At 34.5% G+C, this 26,371-nt stretch overlaps 1 protein-coding gene across 1 annotated transcript in view; it reads left to right on the top strand.

Annotated features, from left to right (window-relative positions):
* The window catches only part of LOC114329443 (protein yellow-like), a 114,225-nt gene extending 98,443 nt beyond the window's left edge, over positions 1-15,782 (top strand). The window contains exon 3 of the mRNA XM_050642022.1: positions 14,867-15,782. Within this exon, the coding sequence (XP_050497979.1) occupies positions 14,867-15,609 (743 nt within the window). The 3' untranslated portion in view covers positions 15,610-15,782. The remainder of the gene's footprint in view (positions 1-14,866) is intronic.
* Positions 15,783-26,371: the final 10,589 nt, after the last annotated feature.

Raw genomic sequence — 26,371 nt, 5'->3', positions numbered from 1 at the left:
CCTACTAGGAATCTGCGCTCGATAATCGACTATGTAATTCAACGTCAAACTTCCCAGCTGAAAACCACTGACGTAAGGGTATACCGTGGATCAGAATGTGGATCCGATCATCGTTTACTTATGGCCAACGTGATAGTTAACTATCGCAAAAACAATAATACTCAGGTACAGAATATAGAAAAGGGACAAGAAGTAAGATCTCATAAATATAACCTAGAAAGCTTGAAAGAAGACTCAACGAAATTTCTATATAAATTACGACTGGCCACAAAATTACAAAATGTGGGACGAGAAAATATAACAGCGGAAGAATTATACCAGCAAATTAAAAAATACATTCATGAGGCTGCAAGTGAAGCTTTGGGGTATAAATACAAACATGAAATAAAAAATACAGAATGGTGGTCGGAGAATATGCAAACGTTAGTAAACAAGAAGAAAACTGCTTATCAGAAATGGATGTCAACAAGAAAGGAGGAAGATCACAAGAGATATGCAGCATTAAATCGAGATGTAAAAGGAGAAGTAGTGAAAAGTAAAAACGAGATGTGGGACCGAAAATGCGCAGAAGTGGATAGGTATATGGGTGGAACAAGAGTTGGGCAAGCGTGGAAGGTAATAAAGTTTCTCCAGAGGGAAGGAAAGGAAAAATCTAACATAAAGTTAATAGATCTTAAACAGTGGAAACACCATTATGAGATTTTACTGACAGAAGATAGATGTAAATTCCAAGAGATCGAAATGGAAGAATTAGCCGAACATACACAAATAGTTGAGATAACAACCGGAGAATTAAGCGAAGCCTTCAAAAGATCTAAAAACGGTAAAGCAGCAGGACCTGGAGACATCCCAATTGAGTTGGTAAAGTACGGACCAAACATATTACATGAGATGTTGGTTCAACTATTTAATAAATGCTTAAAAGGACAAAATATCCCTGATGATTGGAATGTTGGATACATCAGCTCAGTATTCAAGAAAGGGGATAAACCCATATGCTCTAATTATAGAGGAATAACTGTTACCAGCTCAGTAGGGAGGTTGTACGGTCGAATAATAAAGAAAAGAATAGAATCAGAATACGAAGACATGGAAGAACAAAGTGGATTTCGTGCAGGAAGATCGTGCACTGATAATATATTCGTTCTGCAGCAGGTATTAGAAAAACGGAAGGCAAGGAATCTATCTACCCACCTATTGTTTGTAGATTTGGAGAAGGCATACGATACGGTACCTTTGAAAAAACTGTTTCAAACATTGACGAAGGTAGGTCTCAGTAGAGAGTATGTAGATGCTATCGCAAATATATACAAAAATGCAAGAAGTGTCGTTAAAGAAGGAAACTTTATATCTGAATCATTCCCTATATCAAAGGGGCTTAAACAAGGATGTTGTTTGTCTCCGACTGTATTTAAAATATATATTCAATCATCGCTAAAGCAGTGGAGGAAACAAGTATCCGGAATTGGAATAGACATAGGCAGTGGTAAATGTCTAACAACTTTGTTTTTTGCAGATGATCAGGTAGTCGTAGCGAATGATGAGGAAGACATGGACTACATGTTTAGAAAACTAAAGAAAGAATATGAAAAATGGGGCCTCAATATGTTTATGTCAAAGACAGAGTATCTTAAAATAGGGGATGATGAAGAAGATCCAGAGTTAGAAATTAGAACCACGAAAAGATGTAATGAATATAAATATCTCGGATCTATAATATCTAAAGAAGGCACTACCAAAAGAGACATCGAAAAGAGAACGCAGCAGGGCAAAAAAGCGGTAAACATTCTGAGCTCTCTACTGTGGTCTAAAGATATAAGGCAAGAAACGAAATTGACAATCTATCGTACCTTGGTAGAGCCTATTATGACTTATGGGGCAGAAGTTTGGCAGATGACAAAAAAAGATAGGAAAAGAATAGAAGTAGTAGAAATAGATTATCTAAGGAGAGCGTGTGGTATATCTAAAAAAGATCACATCAGGAATGAAGATATTAGAAGGAGGACACATACTGTATATTCCAGTGTAGATAAAATTGAAAGTAGACAACTAGTGTGGTATGGTCACGTGAAACGAATGAATAAAGATAGATGGCCAAAGAAAGCTTTAAATTACATACCACACCAAAGAAGAAGAAGGGGAAGACCTTCAGTTGCCTGGGAAGAAAATGTACCGCATATCATGAAAGATAGAGCCATCAAAGAAGACGAGTGGATGGACAGAAAACGATGGCGGTCGAAATGCGAGAAGCGGCAGAGGCTGTAGGAACCTCGCTGATAGATAGATAGAAAAAAAATCATTAAGAAGAAAATTATAGTTAATAAAAAAGCAAAGAGATTCGCGTCTGAAAGACCTATGTAAACCCAATAACGACTGAGTTATTGCTCTTTAAAGGATGGTTATTTTCGATGAACATCGAAATGGAGAACCGTTAATCTAGTCGAGGCATTAAAGGATTGAAATGTCGATTTTTGGCGCAGTAAGACGGATTTTAATGCAGTTTGGTGCGTTGGATTCGTGAGAATGTCAGGAAATTTTGTGAACTAATGTAATGAATAAGAAATCTCAAATTCCATTTGTCCATAAGGAAAATACATGAATGTGCCAAATTTAAAAAAAAATGGAGATCCTGAACAAAATAATCATGTTTTTTTATAATATCCTATGAAATTAGAATTTAGTCGTTGCGATATTTATTTTCAGTGCCCCCAAAGACTCCCAAGTAACAAGTTTGGGCCAATTATTTAACAAATTACCATAATAGTCCAGAGGAAGACTTTTATTACACCTGCTGCAGGCACCAGGTAGTTTTCACATCTCATATTCATAGTTTGCACTCATAGTTTGTACACTCTCTCCAACCTCATATTCATTTTCAGCGACCCCAAAAACCCCCCGAGTAATGAGTTTAAGCCAATTATATGATAAAATACCACAATACTCCAGAGGAAGACGTTTATTACACCCGCTGCAGGCACCAGGTAGTTTGTACACTCTCGCCAACCTCATATTCGTTTTCAGCGACCCTAAAAACCCCCGAGTAAGAAAATTGAGTCAATTTTTCCCACTATTTAGCGAGTTGCAAATTTATAATAATTGCCTATTTCAAAATGCACTTTTGAAATGCATTTTCCTTATGCACAAATGCAATTTTAGATTTCTTATTCATTAGATTAGTTCACAAAATTTCCTGACATTCTCACGAATCCAACGCACCAAACTGCATTAAAATCCGTCTTACTGCGCCAAAAATCGACAGTAAGGTCTTTTTTTGTGCTTCAATGCCTCGACTAATCTCAAATAACTCGAATATGGTGCAATTTTTGGGGAAAATTTAACAACATATTTTAAAGTTCATTAAAAAACCTTTCAAATAAGCTCTAATAAAAGTTTTTTGCATAAGAACTGACGGACTTATGACGAAAATAAAGTCGCACTCTGCTTTTTTCTTTTTGAAATGTAAAAAATTAAACCCTCGTCGTTACAATCCTAATACAAAAAATAGCTTCCAACTTGAAATTAACTATATTTAAGTATAATTTATACGATCCATGTAATTTGACCGGTTTGGAATGCTTAGTTTAGAAAAAGTAGTTGGTTATATCGAAAATGACATTTTTAAATTTAAAAAAAAAGTGCATTTTTGTTTAATAAATCTAAAAGTGTTCATAATATGAAAAAATGTTTCAAATATTAATTGTAGGATTTCGTTTACTGAAAATTTTGATTTTTTTGTTTTTGTATCATGAATACTTTTAGGTTTATTTAAGAAAAATGCACTTTTTTAAATTATAATAGTGTCATTTTCGATTTAATCAACTATTTTTTCTAAACTAAGCATTTCAAACCGGTCGAGTCACAGAGATCGTATCAATTATACCTAAATAAAGTTAATTTCAAGTGGGAAGCTATTCATTTCTATTAGGATTGTAACGACGAGGGTTTAATTTTTACATTTCAAAAAGAAAAAAGCAGAAAGCGACTTTATTTTCGTCATAAGTCACTCAGTTCTTATGAAAAAACTTTTGTCATAGCTTATTTGAAAGATTTTTCAATGAACTTTAAAAGATGTCTCGTAAGTTTTCCCAAAAAATGCACCACTTTCGAGTTATTTGAGATTGAAGGTTCTCCATTTCGAGGTTCTTCAAAAATAACCATTCTTTAAAGAGCAAAAACTTAATCGTTATTGGGTTTACCTAGGTCTTTCCGACTCGAATATCTATATTTTTTTAAGCCACAATTTTGTTCTTAATCATTTTTTCTATAAAATTAAATTTTTTTGCGTTATTCATGAAAAACGGTTATAAAACGTGAGTATTTTCAATGAAAAATCCGTAGTTTCAATCGCAAATAATCTGGAAAGTGTTAATTTTGCAAAAAAAAATTATAGAACAAAATTTACTCAGAATTGGTCACTCTATCGATTTCCATAGTTATTTTGATTAAAAAGTTTCCATCTCCTAGATGGGGTTGTTTTCACACCCAGGGCAAAAGCGCAGTTCGGCAGAGGGTATTTTTTTTTTAAGAAGAGTGTCAACAGAGCTTAAATCCAAATTTTCATTAAAATCGGTGTTGATTCTCAAAATTCCACGGTTTTTTCAGTTTTTTACCGCTGATGAGTGGTCACCATATTCTGATACTGTATGCTATCTCAGCATACAGTGCCAGAATGCACTCTCAGTATGCAGTTTCAGCTACTACTTAGTTTTAGAGACAGTAAGCTGCTAACCTACTCTTCCAAAAATTCTCATTTTCACGTTTAAGACCGACAAGACCAATTATTTATTTCATCCAGACATCACTTACCTTTAGCAGAAAATTACGATAGTCTTCAGGGAGTAGGTACTTTTTTCCTTTAAGTGTTTTTTCCATATTATTACTTTTCGTTTTATTTAAACGTTCACAAAATTACCTTACCTTAACAACTTCTCAACTCTAATCAGTTTTCAATATCAAGTTTACATCAGCATAGCAAACTATTAAAAACCCTGTTAATAGGTAAGTTGTTATACGTAGATACAAGATACATACTTATATGATTTTTGTTGTGTTGTGTTTGTATCGGGTCTTGTTTCTGATGGAAATGTCATTATTGGTCTTACACGAGCTTTATAAATTCTTGACTTCATCTCAGTGTTAATATGCCGGTTTCATCATATAGTGTTATGACATCCTACCACTCTATTTGCTTTTTATACTTGATTTCTCACTTCTTTGTCCAGATCTCTGTAGCTTGACAATGTGGTTCCAAAGTATTTAATTTCCATTACTTGTTCAATACTGATACCATCAATGTCAATTTTACATCTGATTGGTTCTTTACTGATTACTATTGTTTTAGTTTTCTGAAATGAAATTGTCATATTGAATTCTTTTGTTCTTATGTTAAATCTGTGGACTAATCTTTGCAGACTATCTTCATATTGGGCTATCAATATTGCGTCGTTTGCGTAACAGAGTATTTTTACTTCTTTGTTTCCCATTCTGTATGGTCTTCCTTTGTTGACGCTTTTGATGATTTCATCCATGATTAAGTTGAAGAGCATATGACTCAATGAGTCTCCCTGTCTTATTCCGCTGCCTATGTCTGTAGGTTCTGTAAGTTGTCCATCTATTCTGACTTCCATTTTGTTTTTTGGTAGATGTTTTCAATAGTGTTTATGATATCTAGGTGAACTTTTCTCTATTATGCAGAAAATGGATTACATCTTTATTAGCCTTACTCGGTCAAATGACTTCAAATATGCTTTCTTAAGTCGATCATACATAGAATTTCTGGTCTATTATACTCTTCTAGTGGACTAGATGAACCTCTGTTGTTCATCTGTTAAGCTTACCCTCTGATTCATTAGTTTTTGTAGAATTTTAGTTGTAAATTTAAGGGTAGTATTTAACAAGTTGATATCATACCTCTGTAGTTTTCTTGCTGCTTTTTATCTCGTTTTTTCAATAGTAGAATTAGTTCGCTCGTTTTGCATTCTTCCGATATTTTGTTATAGACCAGGACTAATCTGTAAAAAAACATGTATTTTTGGATGTGAGAGGCGGCATTCGGATTTTTGCAGATAAAGTCAGGTGACACCTTCAGTAATAATAATTGACTTATGCTCCTTCTCAAATATGCCCGAAACATTAATAAAAAAATTAAAATATTTAAAAATTTCGAAAAACATCGATTTTTTTCGACTTTCTTTGCTTATAACTTTAAAGCGATTCGTTTTGGAACAAAGTCGTAGAACAATAAAATAAAGATAATTGATTTTTTTATGATATACGACTGGTCAAAAATGTCTTAAGGTATTACCTTTTCTGCAATATAGCAATAAATACAAAATAAGGGGGCAAAATACGTCTGTTGTTATTCAATGTTTCTTAACCACTTTGATGACACTTAGAACCTTAATAATTCGCTTAGAAAATTTTTAGAACTTGCTTAAACGGTCTACCAAATTTCATTAAAATCGACCTAATAGATTTTGCATAATAAATTTGCAATTTAAATGTTTTTAAAAAAGTTATAATTTTTTAAAATCTTTCTGAACAAAAAGTAGACCATTTAGAAGTTGGCTAATTTTTTTACATATAAAGAAATGCTCTACCTATCTAATACACTTTACATAATTAAAATCGGATTATTTAAGGGGCCTCAGCAATTTTTTTGCTCAATATCTCCGCCATTTTCAACTTTTCGACAAAAAGTATAACAAACAAAATTGTTAAAAATGTAATTTTTTATCATTTTCATTTGTACAATGTTTTCGTGCCATCGATATTTTCCGAGTTATAGCGGAAAATAATGACAGTTATATATAAATAGAGCATAATTATTGAATTATCTCGTTTATCGTTAGTTTTACGACAAAAATGTTCCTATACAAAAATAGAGAGAATTGAATTCTACACAATTTTAGTTTCTTTCATTTTTTTGCCTAAAGTTATATTGATTTTAAAGGAGAACCGTTGTTGCTTAAGAGGATCGGTACGTATATTCGGCTGCAATGCTATTCAAATGGGGATTCATTTTTTTCGAATCCTGAGAAAACTAATACGTATTTTTGAAAAATTTAAACGCAGAATGAAAGATTACGTTATTAGCGAGGGCCGAAAGTCCCTGAGAACTTCTATAATGTTTATTTTAATAAGTTACAGGGGTGAAAAACTAAGAGAAAATTTAGTGTGATTTTTAATTTCAAATATTTCATTCAACATAAACTTTTTATTTATTCTAAGGGACTTTCGGCCCTCGGTAATAATTTAGTCTTTCATTCTGCGTTTAAATTTTTCAAAAATATTTATTGGTTTTTTCAGGATTCGAAAAAAATGAACACAATGCCGTGGTAATATTTTCCAAATCTATCTTTGTCTTACAACGCACTCAGCCGAATATAATATTGTCAGCATATATTGTCAGTCAGACACTGACAATCAGTGACAATTTTAAACATTTGACATTGCATCGGGAATATTTTAAGTTATTGATTAAATATTATTGATATATAGTGTATTTGATAAATTATTGATTTAAGACGTGAACTTAATAAAAAGTTATTTATTGTGTATTATTTGTGGAAGATCCAAGCAGAGAATACATCAGGATAATATATTCTGTGATTCAAGTATTTTGTTGTTAAAGATGTTCAAAGTTGTAACCGTTCCATAACAATATATTATTAAAAAATCACTTTAACACTTTTCCTCTTTTCTCGATTGGGTATTAGTTTTTGTTGTACAAATAAATTATTACAATCACTGAATACATAGTTAGTGAAAAAATGATCACATTTATTAACTGAATTAATAATTTGCAATTATAAAAATAACAGTTATCCAAGAACATTCAAAACCCATCTCTTTAAATTAATGATGACATTTTCAAGTAGAATGACATTCTAGTAATGTTTACATATCCGTACCAGTGTGAATTTTACTACACGTAATTTGCCGTGTAAAGACAGAAAAAGTAGGGATACACGTAAAATATTTGCGAATTATGTACCCATAGCCTTAATATCTCCGCCATTTTCAACTTTTCGACAAAAACGTTAGGAACTAAAATTGTTGGAAACGCAATTACCTACAGTTTCTTTTCCACAATTTTTTTATGCGATCAACATTCTCCGAGTTAAGGAGGAAAATAGTGGAAGCGGAGGGGAAGCATAATTATTGAATTATATTATTGAATATTGAATTGCTTTAAAATCAATCGGGTCTTACGCTCACGCCTTTACCGCATACGTACTACCTTAAATATTGATTTTATCAAAAAACTGAAAGAGATCAAAATTGTACAAAATTTAATTCTCTTCATTTTTGTATAGGTTAAAATTTGTTGTAGAAGTAATAATAAACGAGATAATTCAATAAATCAATAATTATGCTTTAACTGTTACTGTTTTTCCCCCATAACTCGGAAAATATGGACCGCACGAAAAAAATTATAATAAACGAAATTATATAAAATCGTATTTTCAACAATTTAAGTTTTTACATTTTTTGTCGAAAAGTTGAAAATGGCGGAGATATTGAGCAAAAACGGTTCTCGTTTAAAATCAAGATGGCGGCTAACGCAACGGTCAAATTCAGTCGAGATTTTAAATTTATACTAGTATTGACCCCCTAAAGATTAGAAACATAAAATTTGGGGCAGCTCCTAATGCAAGGTCAAATGGTATCCCGACTGGGCAATTATTCTCGTTCAAAAATTGCATTTTTCGATTTTTTGAATGTTCCACCGCGTTTATCTCGAAAACTATGCATCCTACGAAAAAACTTGTAAGAACAATTTTTGCTTAGAATTACCCAAAAAATACAAAAAAATGTTTTATTTTGCGAATAATCGATGTTATGTAATTCCTCAAGTTCTTTGTTTATAACAATCTTATCGACATACGGATCAACTGTTACCCAAAAAATTCGTGTTCTACGGGTCAAAATACATAAAACACTTGGGTCCATCTAAATATAGGAGCCCGTAGCACCCCCTCCTGGACACAGCACTAATTTGTTTATAAGCCAAAAAACTGTTTATAACTTTAAAACATTGCTGAGGCTGCTTAAATAATCCGATTTCAATTCTGTGAAGTGCATTAGGTAGGTGGAGTGCTTCTTTATATGTAAAAAAATTGACAAATCTTTGTATGTTCTAGTTTTTGTTGTGAAAGATTTTAAAAAATTTTAATTTTTTAAAAAAAGTTTAGATTGCAAAATTATTATGAAAAATCTAGAAAGTCAATTTTAATGAAATTTGGTGGACGGTTTTATCACATTACAGAAATTTTCTAAGCGAATTAGGAAGGTTCTAAGTGTAACCTAAGTGATGGAAAAACATTGAATAAGGACAGGCTTGTTTTGCCCCCTTGTTTTATATTTATTGCTATTTTGCAGCAAGGGTGTTAAATTAAGACATTTTTAACCAATTGTATCTGATAGAAAATTTAATTATCTTTGTTTTATTTGTTTTATTCCTATAAGACTTTGTTCCAAAATGAATCGTTTTAAAGTTATAAGCAAAGAAAGTAGAAAAAAAAACGAAATTGGAGGATAAGTCAATTATTATTAACGAAGTTATCACCTAACTTTAACCGCAAAAATCCGAATGCCACCTCTCACATCCACCTAAAAACAGATCCTTCCTGGTCTATTATGTTTTATGATTTTGTCAGTTAAGGTTGTTAATTGTTCTGTCATTGCTGCTTCATAATATTTCAGTAATTACATGCATACATAACCCAATAAATCTAGATGCAATCTTCACAGAATTTTTAGAAAAATCTTTTGTGTGAGGACGATTTCCTGAGTGGAAATGACAACGTCAGACATTAGTAAATAAAAAATGTAATTTTCATCCTACATCAATAATTGTGATGCAATCCCATATTATAAACATAATACTTAAATTAGACATGCTACAAAAAAGTTTTGTAGTTTTTTTAAACCTTGGAGAAACTTTAAAGTTTTAACGGAACCAATTGACAATGGGAAATTTTATGTTGATTGGAAATTTTAATCCCTCATAGAAAATTAGGTGGTTCTTACTGATAATATTTTATAGCTGAATATATTATGTACGTACTTACTACATTATTATTGGTACATATACACGGTTTATTAAAAAAATTGCAACATTTGAGACAAGAAAATTTCAAATAATTTTGAAATTATTCGTCACTAGTTTATCACAATACGTTGAGGATTATCAGCTATGTCGTAAGATAAGCTAAAGTGTGGTATAAATAATTTTCAAAACAAAGTATAAACAATTAATTTGAATTATCAACTTGTGACATCGTATAAAAAAGTAAAAAGTAATATTTCGGCCAAACCTACGACTATGTCATAAAACTACATCAAAATCCAACCCAGCTTTACCTCACGTAATAACGGTGGATCCAGCAACCTTGCGGTTGCTGGGACAACCAAGGTGGGAGCAATGAAATAAAAATTTTCTCGTGACTGGCGTACGCAGGATCCTTTTTCGGGATGGGCTGTTATTTTCTTATTCTTCATGTACCATGTCCTTTCAGAACGTTGGTTACCATCATAGGTATCTTAATTTTATTCACTGCCACCCTAAATCAACCATGAAGTTCTTCTTCGTGCTAGACTGCGTTTGCCTGCTGTTTTCACTTAAATAATATTTTGTAGCAACCTATATTTGGGACCTCTCATTAAATGTCAGAAATAATCCAGCTATCTCTTTTTGATGCTTTTTATAATCGCAGTAGTCTTGCTGAGACATTCTAGTATTGTGGAGTTTCGAATCTTCTCCATCCAATAAACTCTTAAAATTCTTCTATTGCACCACATTTCGAGAGCCTCTAGGCGATTTAGATCGATTTTTTTCACAGTCCAAGACTCGAAACCATACAGTAAGACCGAGAACACGTAGCAGCGAAGTAGTCGAATCCTTAATGCCAATTTTAGGTCTCTGTTACATAATACTTTGGACATCCTTCTAAAAGCGGCTCTTATTCGGGGGGTTTTATTAAATGATCAAATTACCATAACATAGCACCGGCAATTGCTATTTTTATCTGGTCTCTGGCATTGAATTGAATAGATGGTAATAAACAGATTTATTGTGGGACTTTTTCATTTATTATGTTCCAAAGACTTTTAATAATTTTCGATTCCAAGAAATTCTACCACATTTATATTTTAGATATTCAGTTATCAACAGGACACAAAATTCACTATTTATGTTCAATCTCTTTCTTAAAAACAGTGTCAGTAGACACCAGGCGGATACACAAAAGGGCAGCCAGTAGTATCTCCGATGTGAGAACACGACGACGAGCATGCTGTGGATCAGACCATATTTTACTACAAACCAAATTTAGATGCAGAGTTAACAGGGAAAGAAACGAAAGACAACAAAGAAGAAACAAACTGGACCTGGAAAATCTGAAGATCCATGAATGTAAAGAGAAGTTCGAACAAGAAGTCGCAAATGTGTTAAGGACGCTAGAACTGCACTCCATAGAGGGCAAATGGAGTAATATCAAAACAGCAGTACTGACAGCAGCAGCGTCCACCCTGGGAAATAAGAAAAATGATAGAAGAGGAGCACGGTTTGATGACGAGTGAAGACAAGCAATAGAGGAAAAAAATGAAGCACACAAAATTTACCTACATAACAAGAAGAACACGGTAAAGATGAACATTATTTGAAGTCGCAAGACGGAAAGCAGACAAGATATGTAGAAAGAAAAAGAGAGCCTATGAAAATTGACAAATAGAAAAAATGGAAGAAAATTTCAAAAACAACGAAATTAGAGGGGCTTACGAATACCTAAAAAAGATAAGAAGTGGGTATAAACCTCAAACAAGTCTATGTAAAGATGAAAGTGGGCAAATAATCAGTGACCAACAGAAAGTCACAGAAACCTGGAAGCATTATTTTCAGACCCTACTTAGAACACAAGTAGACATGGAAGATGAAATGGGCATGAACTACGTAGAAGAGAATGAAGTAGATAATGGAGTAGAAGCTCCAACTATAGAAGAAGTTCTCGAAGCTATTAAGGCCCAGAAAAACAATAAAGCTCCGGGAGTTAACGAAATACCAGCAGAACTGTATAAGGTAGGTGGCGACCACCTAGCAAGTCACATCCACGCGCTCATCAAAGACATATGGCAAGAAGAGAAAATACCCAACGACTGGAAGAAAAGTATAGTATGCCCGATCTATAAAAAAGGAGACAAACTCCAGTGCAAAAACTACCATGGAATCTCTCTACTATGTACAGCATATAAAGTCCTCACGTATATTATAAACCAGCGGCTCCAACCACTAGCAGAAAATATTATTGGAGATTATCAGAGGGGCTTCCGACGGGGAACATCGACACTGGATCAAATATTTACAGTCACACAGATCTTGAGCAAATTATGGGAACACGATATTGATGTTCGCAACGTGTTTGTAGACTTCAAACAGGCATACGACTCAGTCAAAAGGAACAAACTATACTATACGTTGGCTGAATTGGCAATACCACACAAGCTAATAAGATTCATTAAAGCCACAATGGATGAAACTCAAGCATGTGTACGAATACAAAACCACCGGATAGACTTTTTCAAAATTTCGCAGGGACTAAAGCAGGGATATGGACTGGCCCCAACATTGTTTAACCTGGCACTGGAGTATGCGGTTAGGCAAATGCAAACTGGACGAGGAAACCTACTGACAAACCGAACGGTTCAACTGGCCGCTTATGCCGATGATATTAATATTATGAATAGAACATCAACAGGAGCACAGGAAACATATGCATGCAGAGTTAAAAACACAAACAAAAATGCTAGGTCTGGAAATTAACACAGAAAAAACCAAAATAATGTGAATTGAAATCCAATATGTGAGGTTTTCTCCAAAATAATTCCAACCACGTTGGAAGAGTCCTGTGTTGCCCTGGGTAACATCCAGACATCTCTTTAACATCAGATGATCTTTATATAAATATGTAAAATAACCATATCATTTACATTTAAAGGGTTTTTACCCAATACATTTTGGTGGCTCAGGCATGCAATTTTTGTAAGTATGGCCTATTGTTTTTAAAACCTCTGTCAATTTTTAACTTTTCTCTAAATTAATTAGGTTATACTTAATTTTAGGGCTTTTAAACACTGATGATGGATTCCTTAATCCGAAAACGTTTTGTATTGTGACCCTTATTTGGGGTATTTTAATATATACCTTTTACAAAAAACTTGGTATTTTTTTAAAAATAATGTCTCAGACGAAAAGAAATATAGTCCCACAAAACATTATACATGAAGATGACATTGAAACGGTTGGAAAGTTTACATACCTGGGAGTTGAAATATATGCCGATGGATCAGAAGATGGTGAAATACGGAAGAGAATAACGCAGGCAAACAGAGCTCATTTTGCGCTCTCCCATATCTTTCGGTCTAAAAATGTCCACCGAAATACAAAGATGAGAATCTATAAAACTTTAATTAGACCAATAACATGCTATGACAGTGAAGCCTAGGTCCTGAAAGAAACACTAAAAAGCAAACACGACACATTCGAAAGGAAAGTACTGAGGAGAATACTAGGACCTGTGAGGGAAAACGGAATCTTCAGAAGTCGATACAACAACGAACTTTATCAACTTTATAAGGAAGCACCCTTGTCAGACTTCATTAGAATACAAAGATTGCAATGGGCCGGACATGTGATAAGTATGGGAGAGGATAGGCTACCAAAAAAGCACTGAATGCAGGGAAAGAGACCGGTTGGAAAGCCAGGAAAGCGCTTGGAAGACACAGTAAACAGGGAACGCACAAGCACTTTTAGGAGTCAGTGTATGGAGAAGAGCAGCCACAGACAAGCAAGGTTGGAGGCAAAAAATAAAGAAGGCCAAGGCTCAATTTGGGCTGTTGTGCCGTAGAAGAAGAAGAAGACACCAGGCGAGGTCTCAAGGAGGGGGCGATTGCCTCCCTCTTGGATCTGCGCCTGTCACATACCATATACAAATTACTCTTAAAGAAGTTGATGGCTTCTTGACTTGTGTAGATATGACTATCTGTTTTTTCAATGTCCCACCAGTAAGTTGCCGTTCCATCGTTTTCATGGTGTTTCCACTGATCGTCTTCCTATTGGGGAACCGTCTCTCTCTGTCTTGACTACTCTATTTGTTGTCATTCGGTTTATGTGGTATTCCATTCTACTTTTATGTTTCTTACTAATGTTATAAATGTTATTCAACTTGCATCTCTGTCATATATCTGTATTTCTAGCTCTGTTCCATAGTTTTTATTTCTCTATGTTGTTTCATTCAGGCAACCTGCACATTTGTTTGCTCTATTCACTTGATCTTCCACCTTTGTTTCAATCTTTCTGTAGCTAGATAGTGTGATACCTAGATATTTAAACTCCATCGCCTGTTCTGTTATCTGACCCTCTAACTCTAATTTACATCTTATTGGATTTGCTGTTATAACAATGCATTTTGTCTTTTTTGGAGAAATTAAAATGTTAAATTTTTTGGCGGTTTTCTTAATTTGGCGCAGTATACGTTGGAAATTATATTCCCTTTGAGAGATTAGTAAGTATTGCATCGTTTCCATAGCAGATTATTTTAAGTTGTTTTTCTCCCATTTGTTGCCCTTTTTAGTTCTTACTTTTTTTTATTATTTCATCCATGATCAAGTAAAAACAATAGAGGGCTCAGGTTAAACAATAGAGAATCTCCTTTTCTTATCCCATTACCAGCTTCAATTGGGCCTTCATCTTCTACTTTTAGATTTATTGTGTTGTTCTAGTACCTATATATTTAGACTTGATTTATATATTTACTATTTACTCTGTAAATAAAGTTTATATTTAATTTGATTAATTGTTTTTTAGGTATGTTAATGGATAATAAAGGAATCCTCTATTATACTTTGCTGGGAACCAGTAGCATAGCAAAATGGGACATACAAACTCCATTCATGTCAAAACAACGCATTATAGCAAGAGACGAAAAATACTTACAATGGCCCAACTCATTCACCTTCGACAACAGCGGCAATCTTACCATTTTGGTAAATCAACTCAACAAGTTCATCTACGACAGAATTGATATCAACCACTGGAACTATCGTCTTATATCATCGCATACAGGAGGAGAAAGTTATATTTACAGCCAAGCCTACGATTACGACGTTCAACCAAAGCACAACGAAGAAACAGGAAGAACTGGTACATCAACACCTAATCCAGATGAAATTCTAGAGCATAAAAGTGAACCCGCCGTAAGTCCAGAACCTACAGCTGAACCCATCGCAACGATAGTACCTAAACCAGCACCAGAGCCTCAAGCCGAACCTGAACCCACCGCACAACCAGAGCCTAAAGCTGAACCCAAACCTAAGGCGGAACCTGAGCCTAAAGCAGAACCTGAGCCTAAAGCAGAACCTGAGCCTAAAGCAGAACCTGAGCCTAAAGCCGAACCTGAGCCTAAGGCGGAACCTGAACCTCAAGCAGAATCAACACAGACGAACCAAACAGTCACAACAGAAGAAAATACCAAAGATAAATCATCAGCTTCTACGACAGTTTCAACTATTTTAGGTTTTGTTTTAGCTTGTAGTTTATTCGTTATATGAGTACTTTATTGTATAAAGTGATGTGATACTGTTAAAAACTATTAAACATGTGTTACCAATTAGAATAAGTACAAAAGTGGGTTATTGACTGTGAGATTGATTTGTTTACTATAAGCTTTATTGTCCAATATTCTGTAATATTTTAAGTGTAAAATAAACAAAAATTTAGTATACTATGTACTATATATCTAGTAAGTACCACTAGATCTAATTAAGTAGTTTATTTTTGCTGACTTTTCTTGTTAAATTGTTTAAGGTTTCCTAAATAAATAAGACGAACGGACAACAAGATACTCTGTATAACTTTCTGATAGAGATATAAAAATTAGCGAAAACTTCAAATATAATACGACAAGAACGCAAGTTATACAAACACAAGAAGTGAAGAAAAAAATGATAATCTATAAGTAGGATGTACAATATTGACGTAGTAGAAATGGACTAATAAAAACCTGGGTCTATCGAATTGAGCATATTCCAAATTAAGAAAGTAGACAAAAAACAGCAAGACTTTTTTGTTTTACGTATGGCATATACTAATAGAATACAATAATAAAATAGATTAACTTATTCAACCTTCATGTTCAAACGGCATGTTCAACGTTCCTGGGAGGAGTAGGAGAGTAAGGCCAAAGAAGACCTGGGAGGGGGGAGGCTTAGAAAATACAGGTTCGTAAATAGGATTGATATGGGTATGACTTAAGATAAAAACTTATGGAGAAATGTAATTAGGAATGCCGACCCCAGCAGAAATGTAATTAGATTTCTTTCCATCAGCATTCTCTTTGTCTTTATCCCTATATGGGGTCGACATTCCTAATTACATTTCTCCATAAGTTTGTATCTTAAGTCATACCCATATCAATCCTCTTTACCAAACCAACATGTATTTTCTTATTTTCTAAGCCTCTCCCCGACCCAGGTCTTCTTTGATCTTGCTCTCCTAGTCGTCCCAGGAACGTTGAACACGCCGGAACCATCTTAACCTATGCTTTCTTATTTTAGCATCAATTGGTGCCACCTCTAAAATTCCCCTAGTATACTCCTTAATTTTATCCATTTTTGTTACACCACTCATCCATCTAATCATTCTGATTTCCGACACATGCATTCGTTCTTCCTTTTTCTTTTTAACTCCACAACATTAAGTTCTGTAGATCATGGCAGTTTTGAGAATTTTCCTTTCAGTTTCAGTAAAACCGTTCTATCATACACACACCACTCGCTTCCTTCCACATCAGCACGTAGAAAAGGTACATTGATTGAATATCTAAAAAAAGCTCTATGCAGAGGAAGAGCAAATGACACTAGAACCGGAAACACCAGATATTACCACAAATAAAGAAGTACACAGGAAGTTAGAAAAACACTTGAAAATCTGAAAACAGAAAAGCTGCAGGTAAAGATGGAGTATTAAAGCAATTACTGAAGTATTGTGGAGTGGCAATGACAGAACAATTAACAAAATTATAAAACACGATAAAATACCTTAAGAATGGAGAACGAGCGAACTAATTGTACTATTCAAAAAATCAGATAAAAACAGCCAGAAAATACAGAGGTGTCAACTTGTTAAATACTACCCTAAAAGTTACAACTAAAATTTTAAAAGAACTAATGAATCGGAGTATAAGTTTAGCAGATGAACAACAGGGTTTTAGTACTGAAAGATCGTGTATTGATGCAATATTCGCCAAAAAGCAAATTATTGAAAAATCACTAGAGTAGGTATAATAGACTATTCTACGTCTGGTTGAAGAAAGTATTTGACAGAGTAAGACTCAAAGATATAATGCATCTTCTGTAAAATAGAAAAGTTCCCCTAGATATAAAAACTATTGAAAACATCTACCAAGGCAACAAAATGAAATAGATGGGCAACTTACAGAGCCTACAGACATAGGCAGCGTAATAAGACAGGGGTACTCATTGAGCCCTATGTTCTTCAATTTAATCATGAATAAAATCATGATGGGTAACTTACAGCACCTATAGACATAGGCAGCGTAATAAGACAGGGGGACTCATTGATCCCTATGCTCTTCAATTTAATCATGGATGAAATCAAGTGTCAACAAAGGATGTTACGCAGTTACGCAGACGACGCAATACTGATAGCCCAAGATGAAGATAGTCTGTGTCAAGATGATAGTCCACAGTTTTAAAATAAGAGCAGAAGAATTCAATATTTCAATTTCATCTCAGAAAACTGAAACAATAGTAATCAGTAAATAACCAATCACTATTGAACATGTAATGGAAATAAAATAGGTGTCTTGGAATTTCACTGTCCAGCTACGAATACCTGGACGAAGAAGTGAGAAATCAAGCACAAAAAGCAAATAGGCTGACAGGATGCCTTAATGACACTATATGGCGAAACCGACATATCGTCAGCATACTGCCAAAAGTGACCAAGTCATGTTTGGGTAGTTTCGAGAAAATGAAGTGTAAAGTTTTAGAAGGAACTATAAAATCGAACATGATAACTACACAGTTTTGAAGGTTTTTTGTTCCTAGGCTTAGTCATCTAGAAGCAAATAATGTAGTTAATAATAAAATAGCTCTTATCATAAACTAACAAAAATGCAATAAATATGACTTGTTCACTTCCGATGTAAGATAAAATTAATTAATATGACTTGGACATGACAAACTTTAGCAAAACGAACGTAGCTACCGATAAAAAAATACCCGAAAAACATTAAACTTGGTCTCTGAAGATCTATATTTAAACAAAATATATCCTTGGGCATTTCATACTTCATGTATTTCAGTTTAAGACATTCAACATTATTGCCTCTTTTATCTTTGCTTTTATTTTTAACCAAGTTACTTGCTAGAGATTTGAAGTAAATGAAATCAGAATCTGTGGTGCGGAGGTCTGGGCTCTGACAGAGACGCGCATGAAAAAGTAGAAGCATTCGAACTTTGGGAAAATAGACAGTAAGCGACGGCCAGGCAGGAGAAGATACCCGTGGCTCCAAAATCTGCGGAGGTGTTTCGGGCACCCGTGTTGAGCTGCCCCCCCCCCACTTGCAAAAATTAAAAAACAAATAGCCTTGATTTATGAGCTATTTATGAGCTCTCATATTCCGCAAACTAAAAATTTTGAGCTCGTTCCACTGAGCAGGAATTTAATACCCTACTGTGGCTGCTGAGTCAGCCCCCCCCACTACTTAAAAATAGGAATATTGAATCGGTTTTTGCGGCAGAATTACGAGCTATTTATGAGCTCTTGAAATTATATAGTTTCAATTTTTGAGCTCATCCCCTTCACCCCCAAACAACCCTTTAATTGATTTAACTTAAAAGAAAAATGCTGAGAAAACTTAAAATATATCGTATTGCGGATATAATTCCTATAGCTTATATACTCTAAGAATAAACTATTAAATCAAGGGCATTTCGATTATTGAGCTACAACCCCTTCGCAAGAAAACCACCCTATCTTCCCGGCTTAAGAGAAAGTTGTACTTAAAATGCGTTAAACTAATTATTTGGCGACTACATATCATTTAATAATTTATAAGCTTCCAAATTACGCGCATTTAGATAAGTAAATTGCAATTTATTTTGTATAGTGCAGTCACTGAAGGTAAAAATCAACGATTACCTTCAAGTTCGGTGAACCTTCATCGATTTTCACGAAAATTGGTCAGTGGTTAGAGGATACGTCAAGAAACAAAGGTGACATGGTACCACCTTGCGCCTTTACCCTGAGGGTGGATACCGCCCCTTCTCGGGGGTGAAAATTATTTTTTAAAAAATAACTGCACAAATCAATAAATGAACAAATTAAAAGCAAAATTTATTATATAAAGTTAATAAAATAAGTCAATACTTTTTAAGTTATTAAAGATCAAAAATTTTAATTATTTGTGAAAAAAATGCATGTTTTGAAGAGGTTTTTTGTAAATCACTGAAAAACTGTAAGTTTTTACAAAAAAGTTAATAGTAGTTTAATTCGCATAGCTTATATTCTAAGAATAAACTCTTAAATCACGCACCTTTCGATTACATAGCTACAACCCCTTCGCAAGAAAACGACCCCATTTTCCCGGCTTAAGAGAGAGTTGTTCTTAAAATAATTTAAATTGATTATTTGGCGACTACATATCGTTTAATAATTTATTAGCTTGCAAAATATACGCATCTCAATTATTGAATTGCCATTTTCTTTCTATAGTGCAGTCACTGAAGGTAAAAATCAACTATTACCTTCGATTTCGGTAAATCTCCATTTATTTTCACGAATTGACAATAACAACTTGGGGTTTTAGCCTGGGGTATATGTCACCCCTTCTCGGGAGTGAAAATTACTTTATTAAAAATAACCCCACAAATCGAGAGAGGGACAAATTGTAAGCAAAATTTGTTATATAATGTGATTAAAATAAATCAATACTTTTTGAGTTATTAAAGATCAAATATTTTAATTTTTGGAAAGAAAATGCATGCTTTAGAGCGATTTTTCATAAATGACTCAAAAACTGTAAGTTTTTACAAAAAAGTTTTCATCACTAAAATTGAAGCTAATAAAAAATATAATAAATTGCTTACTTGAAAAACCTTTAATGTTAATTTAAAGTAGTTATTGGTAATTAAATGTATATTTTTTTCAGCGACTGTTCAAATCTAAGGTTTCAAGCTTAAATAACGGGAAAAAGATGCATTTTATAACACTTAGGTACTAAATACTTGTCAAAGTACTTAGAAATACCCATCAAAAATAAGATCCAGAAAAAGTTGATAGTATCAAAATCCGCTCACCAATTTTCGTGAAAATGAATGGAGATTTACCGAAATCGAAGGTCATAGTTGATTTTTACCTTCAGTGACTGCACTATAGAAAGAAAATGGCAATTCAATAATTGAGATGCGTATATTTTGCGAGCTCATAAATTATTAAACAATATATAGTCGACAAATAATAAATTAAATTATTTTAAGTACAACCCTCTCTTAAGCCGGGAATAAGGGATGGTTTTCTTGCGAAGGGGTTGTAGTTCAATAATCGAAAGGCGCGTGATTTTAGAGTTTATTCTTAGAATATAAGCTATACGAATTAAACTACTATTAACTTTTTTGTAAAAACTTACAGTTTTTCAGTGATTTACAAAAAACCTCTTCAAAACATGCATTTTTTCACAAATAATTAAAATCTTTGATCTTTAATAACTTAAAAAGTATTGACTTATTTTATTAACTTTGTATAATAAATTTTGCTTTTAATTTGTTCTTTTATTGATTTGTGCAGTTATTTTTTATAAAATAATTTTCACCCCCGAGAAGGGGCGGTATCCACCCTCAGGGTAAAGGCGCAAGGTGGTACCATGTCACCTTTGTTTCTTGACGTATCCTCTAACCACTGACCAATTTTCGTGAAAATCGATGAAGGTTCACTGAAATTGAAGGTAATCGTTGATTTTTACCTTCAGTGACTGCACTATACAAAATAAATTGCAATTTACTGATCTAAATGCGCGTAATTTGGAAGCTTATAAATTATTAAATGATATGTAGTCGCCAAATAATTAGTTTAACGCATTTTAAGTACAACTTTCTCTTAAGCCGGGAAGATAGGGTGGTTTTCTTGCGAAGGGGTTGTAGCTCAATAATCGAAATGCCCTTGATTTAATAGTTTATTCTTAGAGTATATAAGCTATAGGAATTATATCCGCAATACGATATATTTTAAGTTTTCTCAGCATCTTTCTCTTAAGTTAAATCAATTAAAGGGTTGTTTGGGGGTGAAGGGGATGAGCTCAAAAATCGAAACTATATAATTTCAAGAGCTCATAAATAGCTCGTAATTCTGCCGCAAAAACCGATTCAATATTCCTATTTTTAAGTAGTGGAGGGGGGGGCTGACTCAGCCCCCCCCCCACCTCCAAGTATTAAATTCCTGCTCAGTGGAACGAGCTCAAAATTTTTAGTTTGCGGAATATGAGAGCTCATAAATAGCTCATAAATCAGGGCTATTTGTTTTTTAATTTTTGCAAGTGGGGGGGGCCAGCTCAACACGGGTGTTTCGGGCCACATCGATCGAACTATTAAGAAGGGCCATAAGCAAGATCAGAATTTCCATGTTAATGGAAGTTCCAAGGTTCGCAACGGACAGGGCATACAAAGAAGAGAAAAAATCAGAAAATCTTAATTCGTGAACGTTATAGGGACTACAACTTTTATTTTTATTGCATTTGGAACGTCCAAGTTGGAAAACGTTTCAAAGGTCATTGTGTGTAAAGATGCATACATTTTTTTTTGCTTTTTTGATTGCAGAATGCATCCAATCTGGAGTATATACCTCCGTGTATATGCGCCCTTTCTCCAAAAAGTTATGTTAGATAACATCAAACAGCATGTGCTGCAAAATATACAAAAAAAGAGCCAAAATAAATTGATTTCGATTCTGTGCACTTCAGCTATCAGAAAAACACTAATTGAATCGTTTATTTCAGAAAGGGGTGAAGTCACAAGTATCTACTTTTGAGAAAATCAAGTTTACACACTGTTTACATTCAACAAACAATCACTTTATATAAAATAAAAATTCTACCTAACAACCTGGAGTATTTGTCAAAAATGTTGTATTTTTTTAAAAGGTATTTTGTTAATTTGTTTAAGAAAAAAAATTAATTTTTTGCACTCATTTTGTCAAGATTTGTCACTTGATCACTTTCTGAAATAAACGATTCAATTTCTTTTATAGTAGCTTTAATACTTTTAATCCAGCAGAGTAAAGTAGTTTCAATTTCACCTTCCCCTTTGACCACTTAATTCTGTCCAAGAAAAGCAATAAGCATTATTGTGTTTCGCAGTTTCATGAGTAGTTAAATTGTAGGTAGATAACTTCCTTGTACAATACATTTGAGAAACGTCCGACATTGGAAGATTTAAAACCAAAAGATTGTAGATCAAAAGTTGCACTTATAAAATTAGTATCTGTATTTGTTCTAACCTTGTTTTTGAAATTTCTTTGCGTTAGAACAATGATTATGACACAAAATTAAGTATACTTGTACGTAACGTCTACTTAAGCTAAATTGATCAGACTAATTCAATATCAACTCTATACCGAAAAAAGTGACCAAGTCGACTTGGTCAGTTTTCGCAGTAGCGAATACCAGTATTATGACTTAAGCATTCTAAAGAGGTAAGTACCCGAAATTAGGCAACCATGTTTGTATTGCGACTTGGGCATTTTTTCTGAAAAGATATTATAAAATTTTAAGTTATTTGGTCAATAAACATCAAAATGAGATTTTTTTGACTTGGTTACTTTTGGCAATATGCCGACGATATATTAACACTGAGATGCAGTCAAGAATTTATAAAGCCAGTGTAAGACCAATAATGACATATGCATCAGAAACAAAACCCGATACAGCTAAAACACAAAGATTACAAAAAACGGCAGAAATGAGAGTAATGAGAAGAATTACAGAAAATACGCAGAGAGATTGAAAGAGGAGTGAAGACATCGAAGAGTAGAAGAAAATGTAACCTACAGTGTATAATCGAATGACCGCTAAATAGAAAAAAGTAGGGAACAACCACATAAACACAAGGGGGAGACATATAGGTGTTGTCAAAATAGCAAGAGATACATCATCAAGCAGTAGGAAATGTATCGGCCGGCGCGGCCGTGCAAAAGATAGAGTATCAACCTTCCATGTAGGTATCAATCCGCCAATGAGCAATCAGAATTGCTCGTAAAGTATAAGATTTAAACACTTTCCTTAAGGGCTTGGCTCCACTGTTACAGTTTTTGTTGTAAATTATTTTCTGTATTTTCTACTAACATTACATAATCCGTATACATTTTAAACACTAGGGAACCTGTAGTTTCTGTATGGACACCTGTCCTAGCAGTCACTATTTGCTACCCCCTCATACATATCTGACAATATTTCATGAATGAAAGATTGAGAGAGTACCCAATGCCCTGGGTAGTTATTTACTATTTATGGATCTATAGAACATCGGTTAGTTTCAGTGTAGTTTTGTAAAATCAGGTGAGATACCTTTAGGCCCCAGCGCTTTCTTGTTCTTTATCTCTTTTGTAACTTCTCCGATTTCTTTTTCTCTTATTCATATTCCTTGCATATTTCTGGTGATTACTTCTTTATATCTGTAATTCCTATTTTTTATCACTTATAGTTTTTTTCATACGGGAATTTCTCCTATTTCTCCAAATATTGTTTTTTGAGTTTTGTCTTCGTGTTGTAAATATTCTTCTAAATTTGTATGTTTTACCAGTTCTGGATTTTCTAAACTTGTTGCATAAAATTTACTTTTTCTATGTGTCTCCATATATTCCTTGTTACCTATACCATACATAGGGATACGCTGATGATATTGCAATCATCGTCAGGAGCAAACTTGCCAAAATTGTATCGCAAGCAGCCCTAAATATAATTGATAACTGGTGTAAACAAGAGAGACTGATATTCAATGCTCAAAAAACACAAATCATTAACTTCCCATAAAACATAGCAATACAAGGTCTAAAACCACCGATGCTGGAAGGAATAGAGATTCCAGTCGTCAAATAAACAAAATACTTAGGAGTATATTTTGATCATAGGCTTATATGGAATTTCGTAGACCTAACGAAAGCATTTGACAGAGTCAGGCTTAGCGATATAATAAAGAAAATTAAGCAAAAAAGGATACCGGCAAACATTGTTGAAGTCATAAAAACACGACAAAAATTAAAACAAAGACACCACTACGGCCAACATACCAACACCAGGAGGAATCAGGCAGGGAGACAGCCTCAGTCCATTTCTATTCAATATGCTAATGGATGAAATAATAGAAGATGTGGAATCGCTACAACTAGGATACAGACTCGGTTACAGTAGAATCAGTGTAGTGTGCTATGCGGATGATGCAGCCCTGATTGCAGAGGACGAGGATGACCTACAAAGACAACTTTATCGATTCTATTAAGCATGTCGACGACTCAACATGAACATATCCACGCTTTGACCACGCAGAAAACAATTAGATGCAAGCTCGTGGTAGAGGGGAAACCCATAGAACAACTAAACCAGTTCAAATATCTAGTTGTAGAGTTATCAAGTTATCATAACCCAGACAGAACCCTAAGAGGACAAATTAACAAGGCCGCTGTCTTGTCCGGATGTTTGAGAGATGTGGTCTGGAATAATCCATATTATATGAGAATGGACAGCAAAGTTAGAATTTATTAAAACTTGCATCAGACGTGTTATGACCTATGGCATGTAATGATAGGCTGACGCACCGAACAAGCATCGACACTCGGAACCGTGCGATTCTCTCAAATCGCGCAGGTGCCCCCACTAAGTTCCACCTCTCCGAACCAACGGCGCCAGAGGGATATTTAAGAGCAAGCAAGCAAGCATTATGATTAAACCCATAGATTAATAATAAAGTATTACCGGATTAAACCCGACCCGTGAGACTTGTTCACCCTTTATTAATTACGTTCGGGTGTAACAATTCATTGGAGCGAGTTGTTTTAACTCGTGTCTCTGACAGGAGTCACTCCACCTCGCTCCAATGCTCCAGGCCATCCCTTTCCCCCCCATAGCACGCTGATGCGCGATGGGGGCACAACTATCAGCCAAATGCTCTTCACATTAAAATCCTGGGTAATAAGATTTTAATGTGGTGTCCTAATCGGTTTGAAAACTAGGCCAGCGTGAAGCGCTTTGAGCCTTTAACTACTTGTGATTTGTCCGCGGTACTGTTTTTGCTTGCTTGGGTCCCAGACTTAAGGTCTGGTCCCAAATGTATTTACTGTTAAGTGCTATCTATTTTGTTTACCTTTGTTTTCGTCTCCTTTGTTGTCGTTGTTTCTTTATAGAGTTACGAACTATCGTCTTTTGTTGTTCTGTATACTTATTCCACTATTTGCTGCTTTGGTCTCCTGTGTTTCCATCGGTGGAAAGCGTCGTACCCTAGCATCTCACGCAGTATGGGGCTCGGATGGTTTTCTAATTCTGGGAATTTTATCCTAGCTCTTTCTGTCATGGTGTCTATGACTCTTACTTGTTGCAGGTCTCTGAAGAGGAATCTCTCTGCAACGTATCTAGGTACGTCTACTGCTTCCCTTAGGCTGTTGTTGTGTGCCGCTTGTATCTTCTTTTTTGCTGATTTGCATACTTGCCCCCATGCGAGAGATGCATATGTCAATATCGGGATTATTATGCTGTTTATTAGTCTAAGCTTTGTCTTTGTTTTTAGCTTGCTTTTTCTGCCCGTTAGACCTCTTATTGACGCTTTTGCGGCGTTTGTTTTTCTTATCGTGTCTTCTACGTGTTTTTGGAATGTTAATCCTTTGTCCATTATTACGCCTAGATATTTTGCGTTGTCTTTCCACTCGATGGGGTTTTCTTGCAGTGTTAGTCGTTCGTCTGGCTGTTCTCTTCTTTTCTTGAACATTACCGCTTGTGTTTTTTCTGCATTGATGGCGATTTTCCATTTTAGGCACCATTCTTCAATGTCTTGTAGAGCTGTTTGTAGGTTGTTCACCGTTACGTCTATATTTCGGTGTTTGGCCGCTATTGCTGTGTCGTCTGCATAAAGGCTTAACATTGTACCAGGTGTTCTTGGTATGTCTGCGGTGTATATAGAGTACAGTAGAGGCGACAGGACTGCTCCTTGTGGCACCCCAGCTTCTGGTGTTCCGAGTTCTGATAAGACTTGTCCTATCCGAACTCTGAACCTCCGTCCACGTAGGTACGATTGGATCAGTCTCGTTATC

This window comes from Diabrotica virgifera, chromosome 1, assembly GCF_917563875.1.
Source record: "Diabrotica virgifera virgifera chromosome 1, PGI_DIABVI_V3a".
In the NCBI taxonomy this organism is placed as follows: domain Eukaryota; kingdom Metazoa; phylum Arthropoda; class Insecta; order Coleoptera; family Chrysomelidae; genus Diabrotica; species Diabrotica virgifera.
The sequence above is the reverse complement of the archived record's forward strand: the minus strand, read 5'-3'. Positions and strand labels throughout refer to the sequence as shown.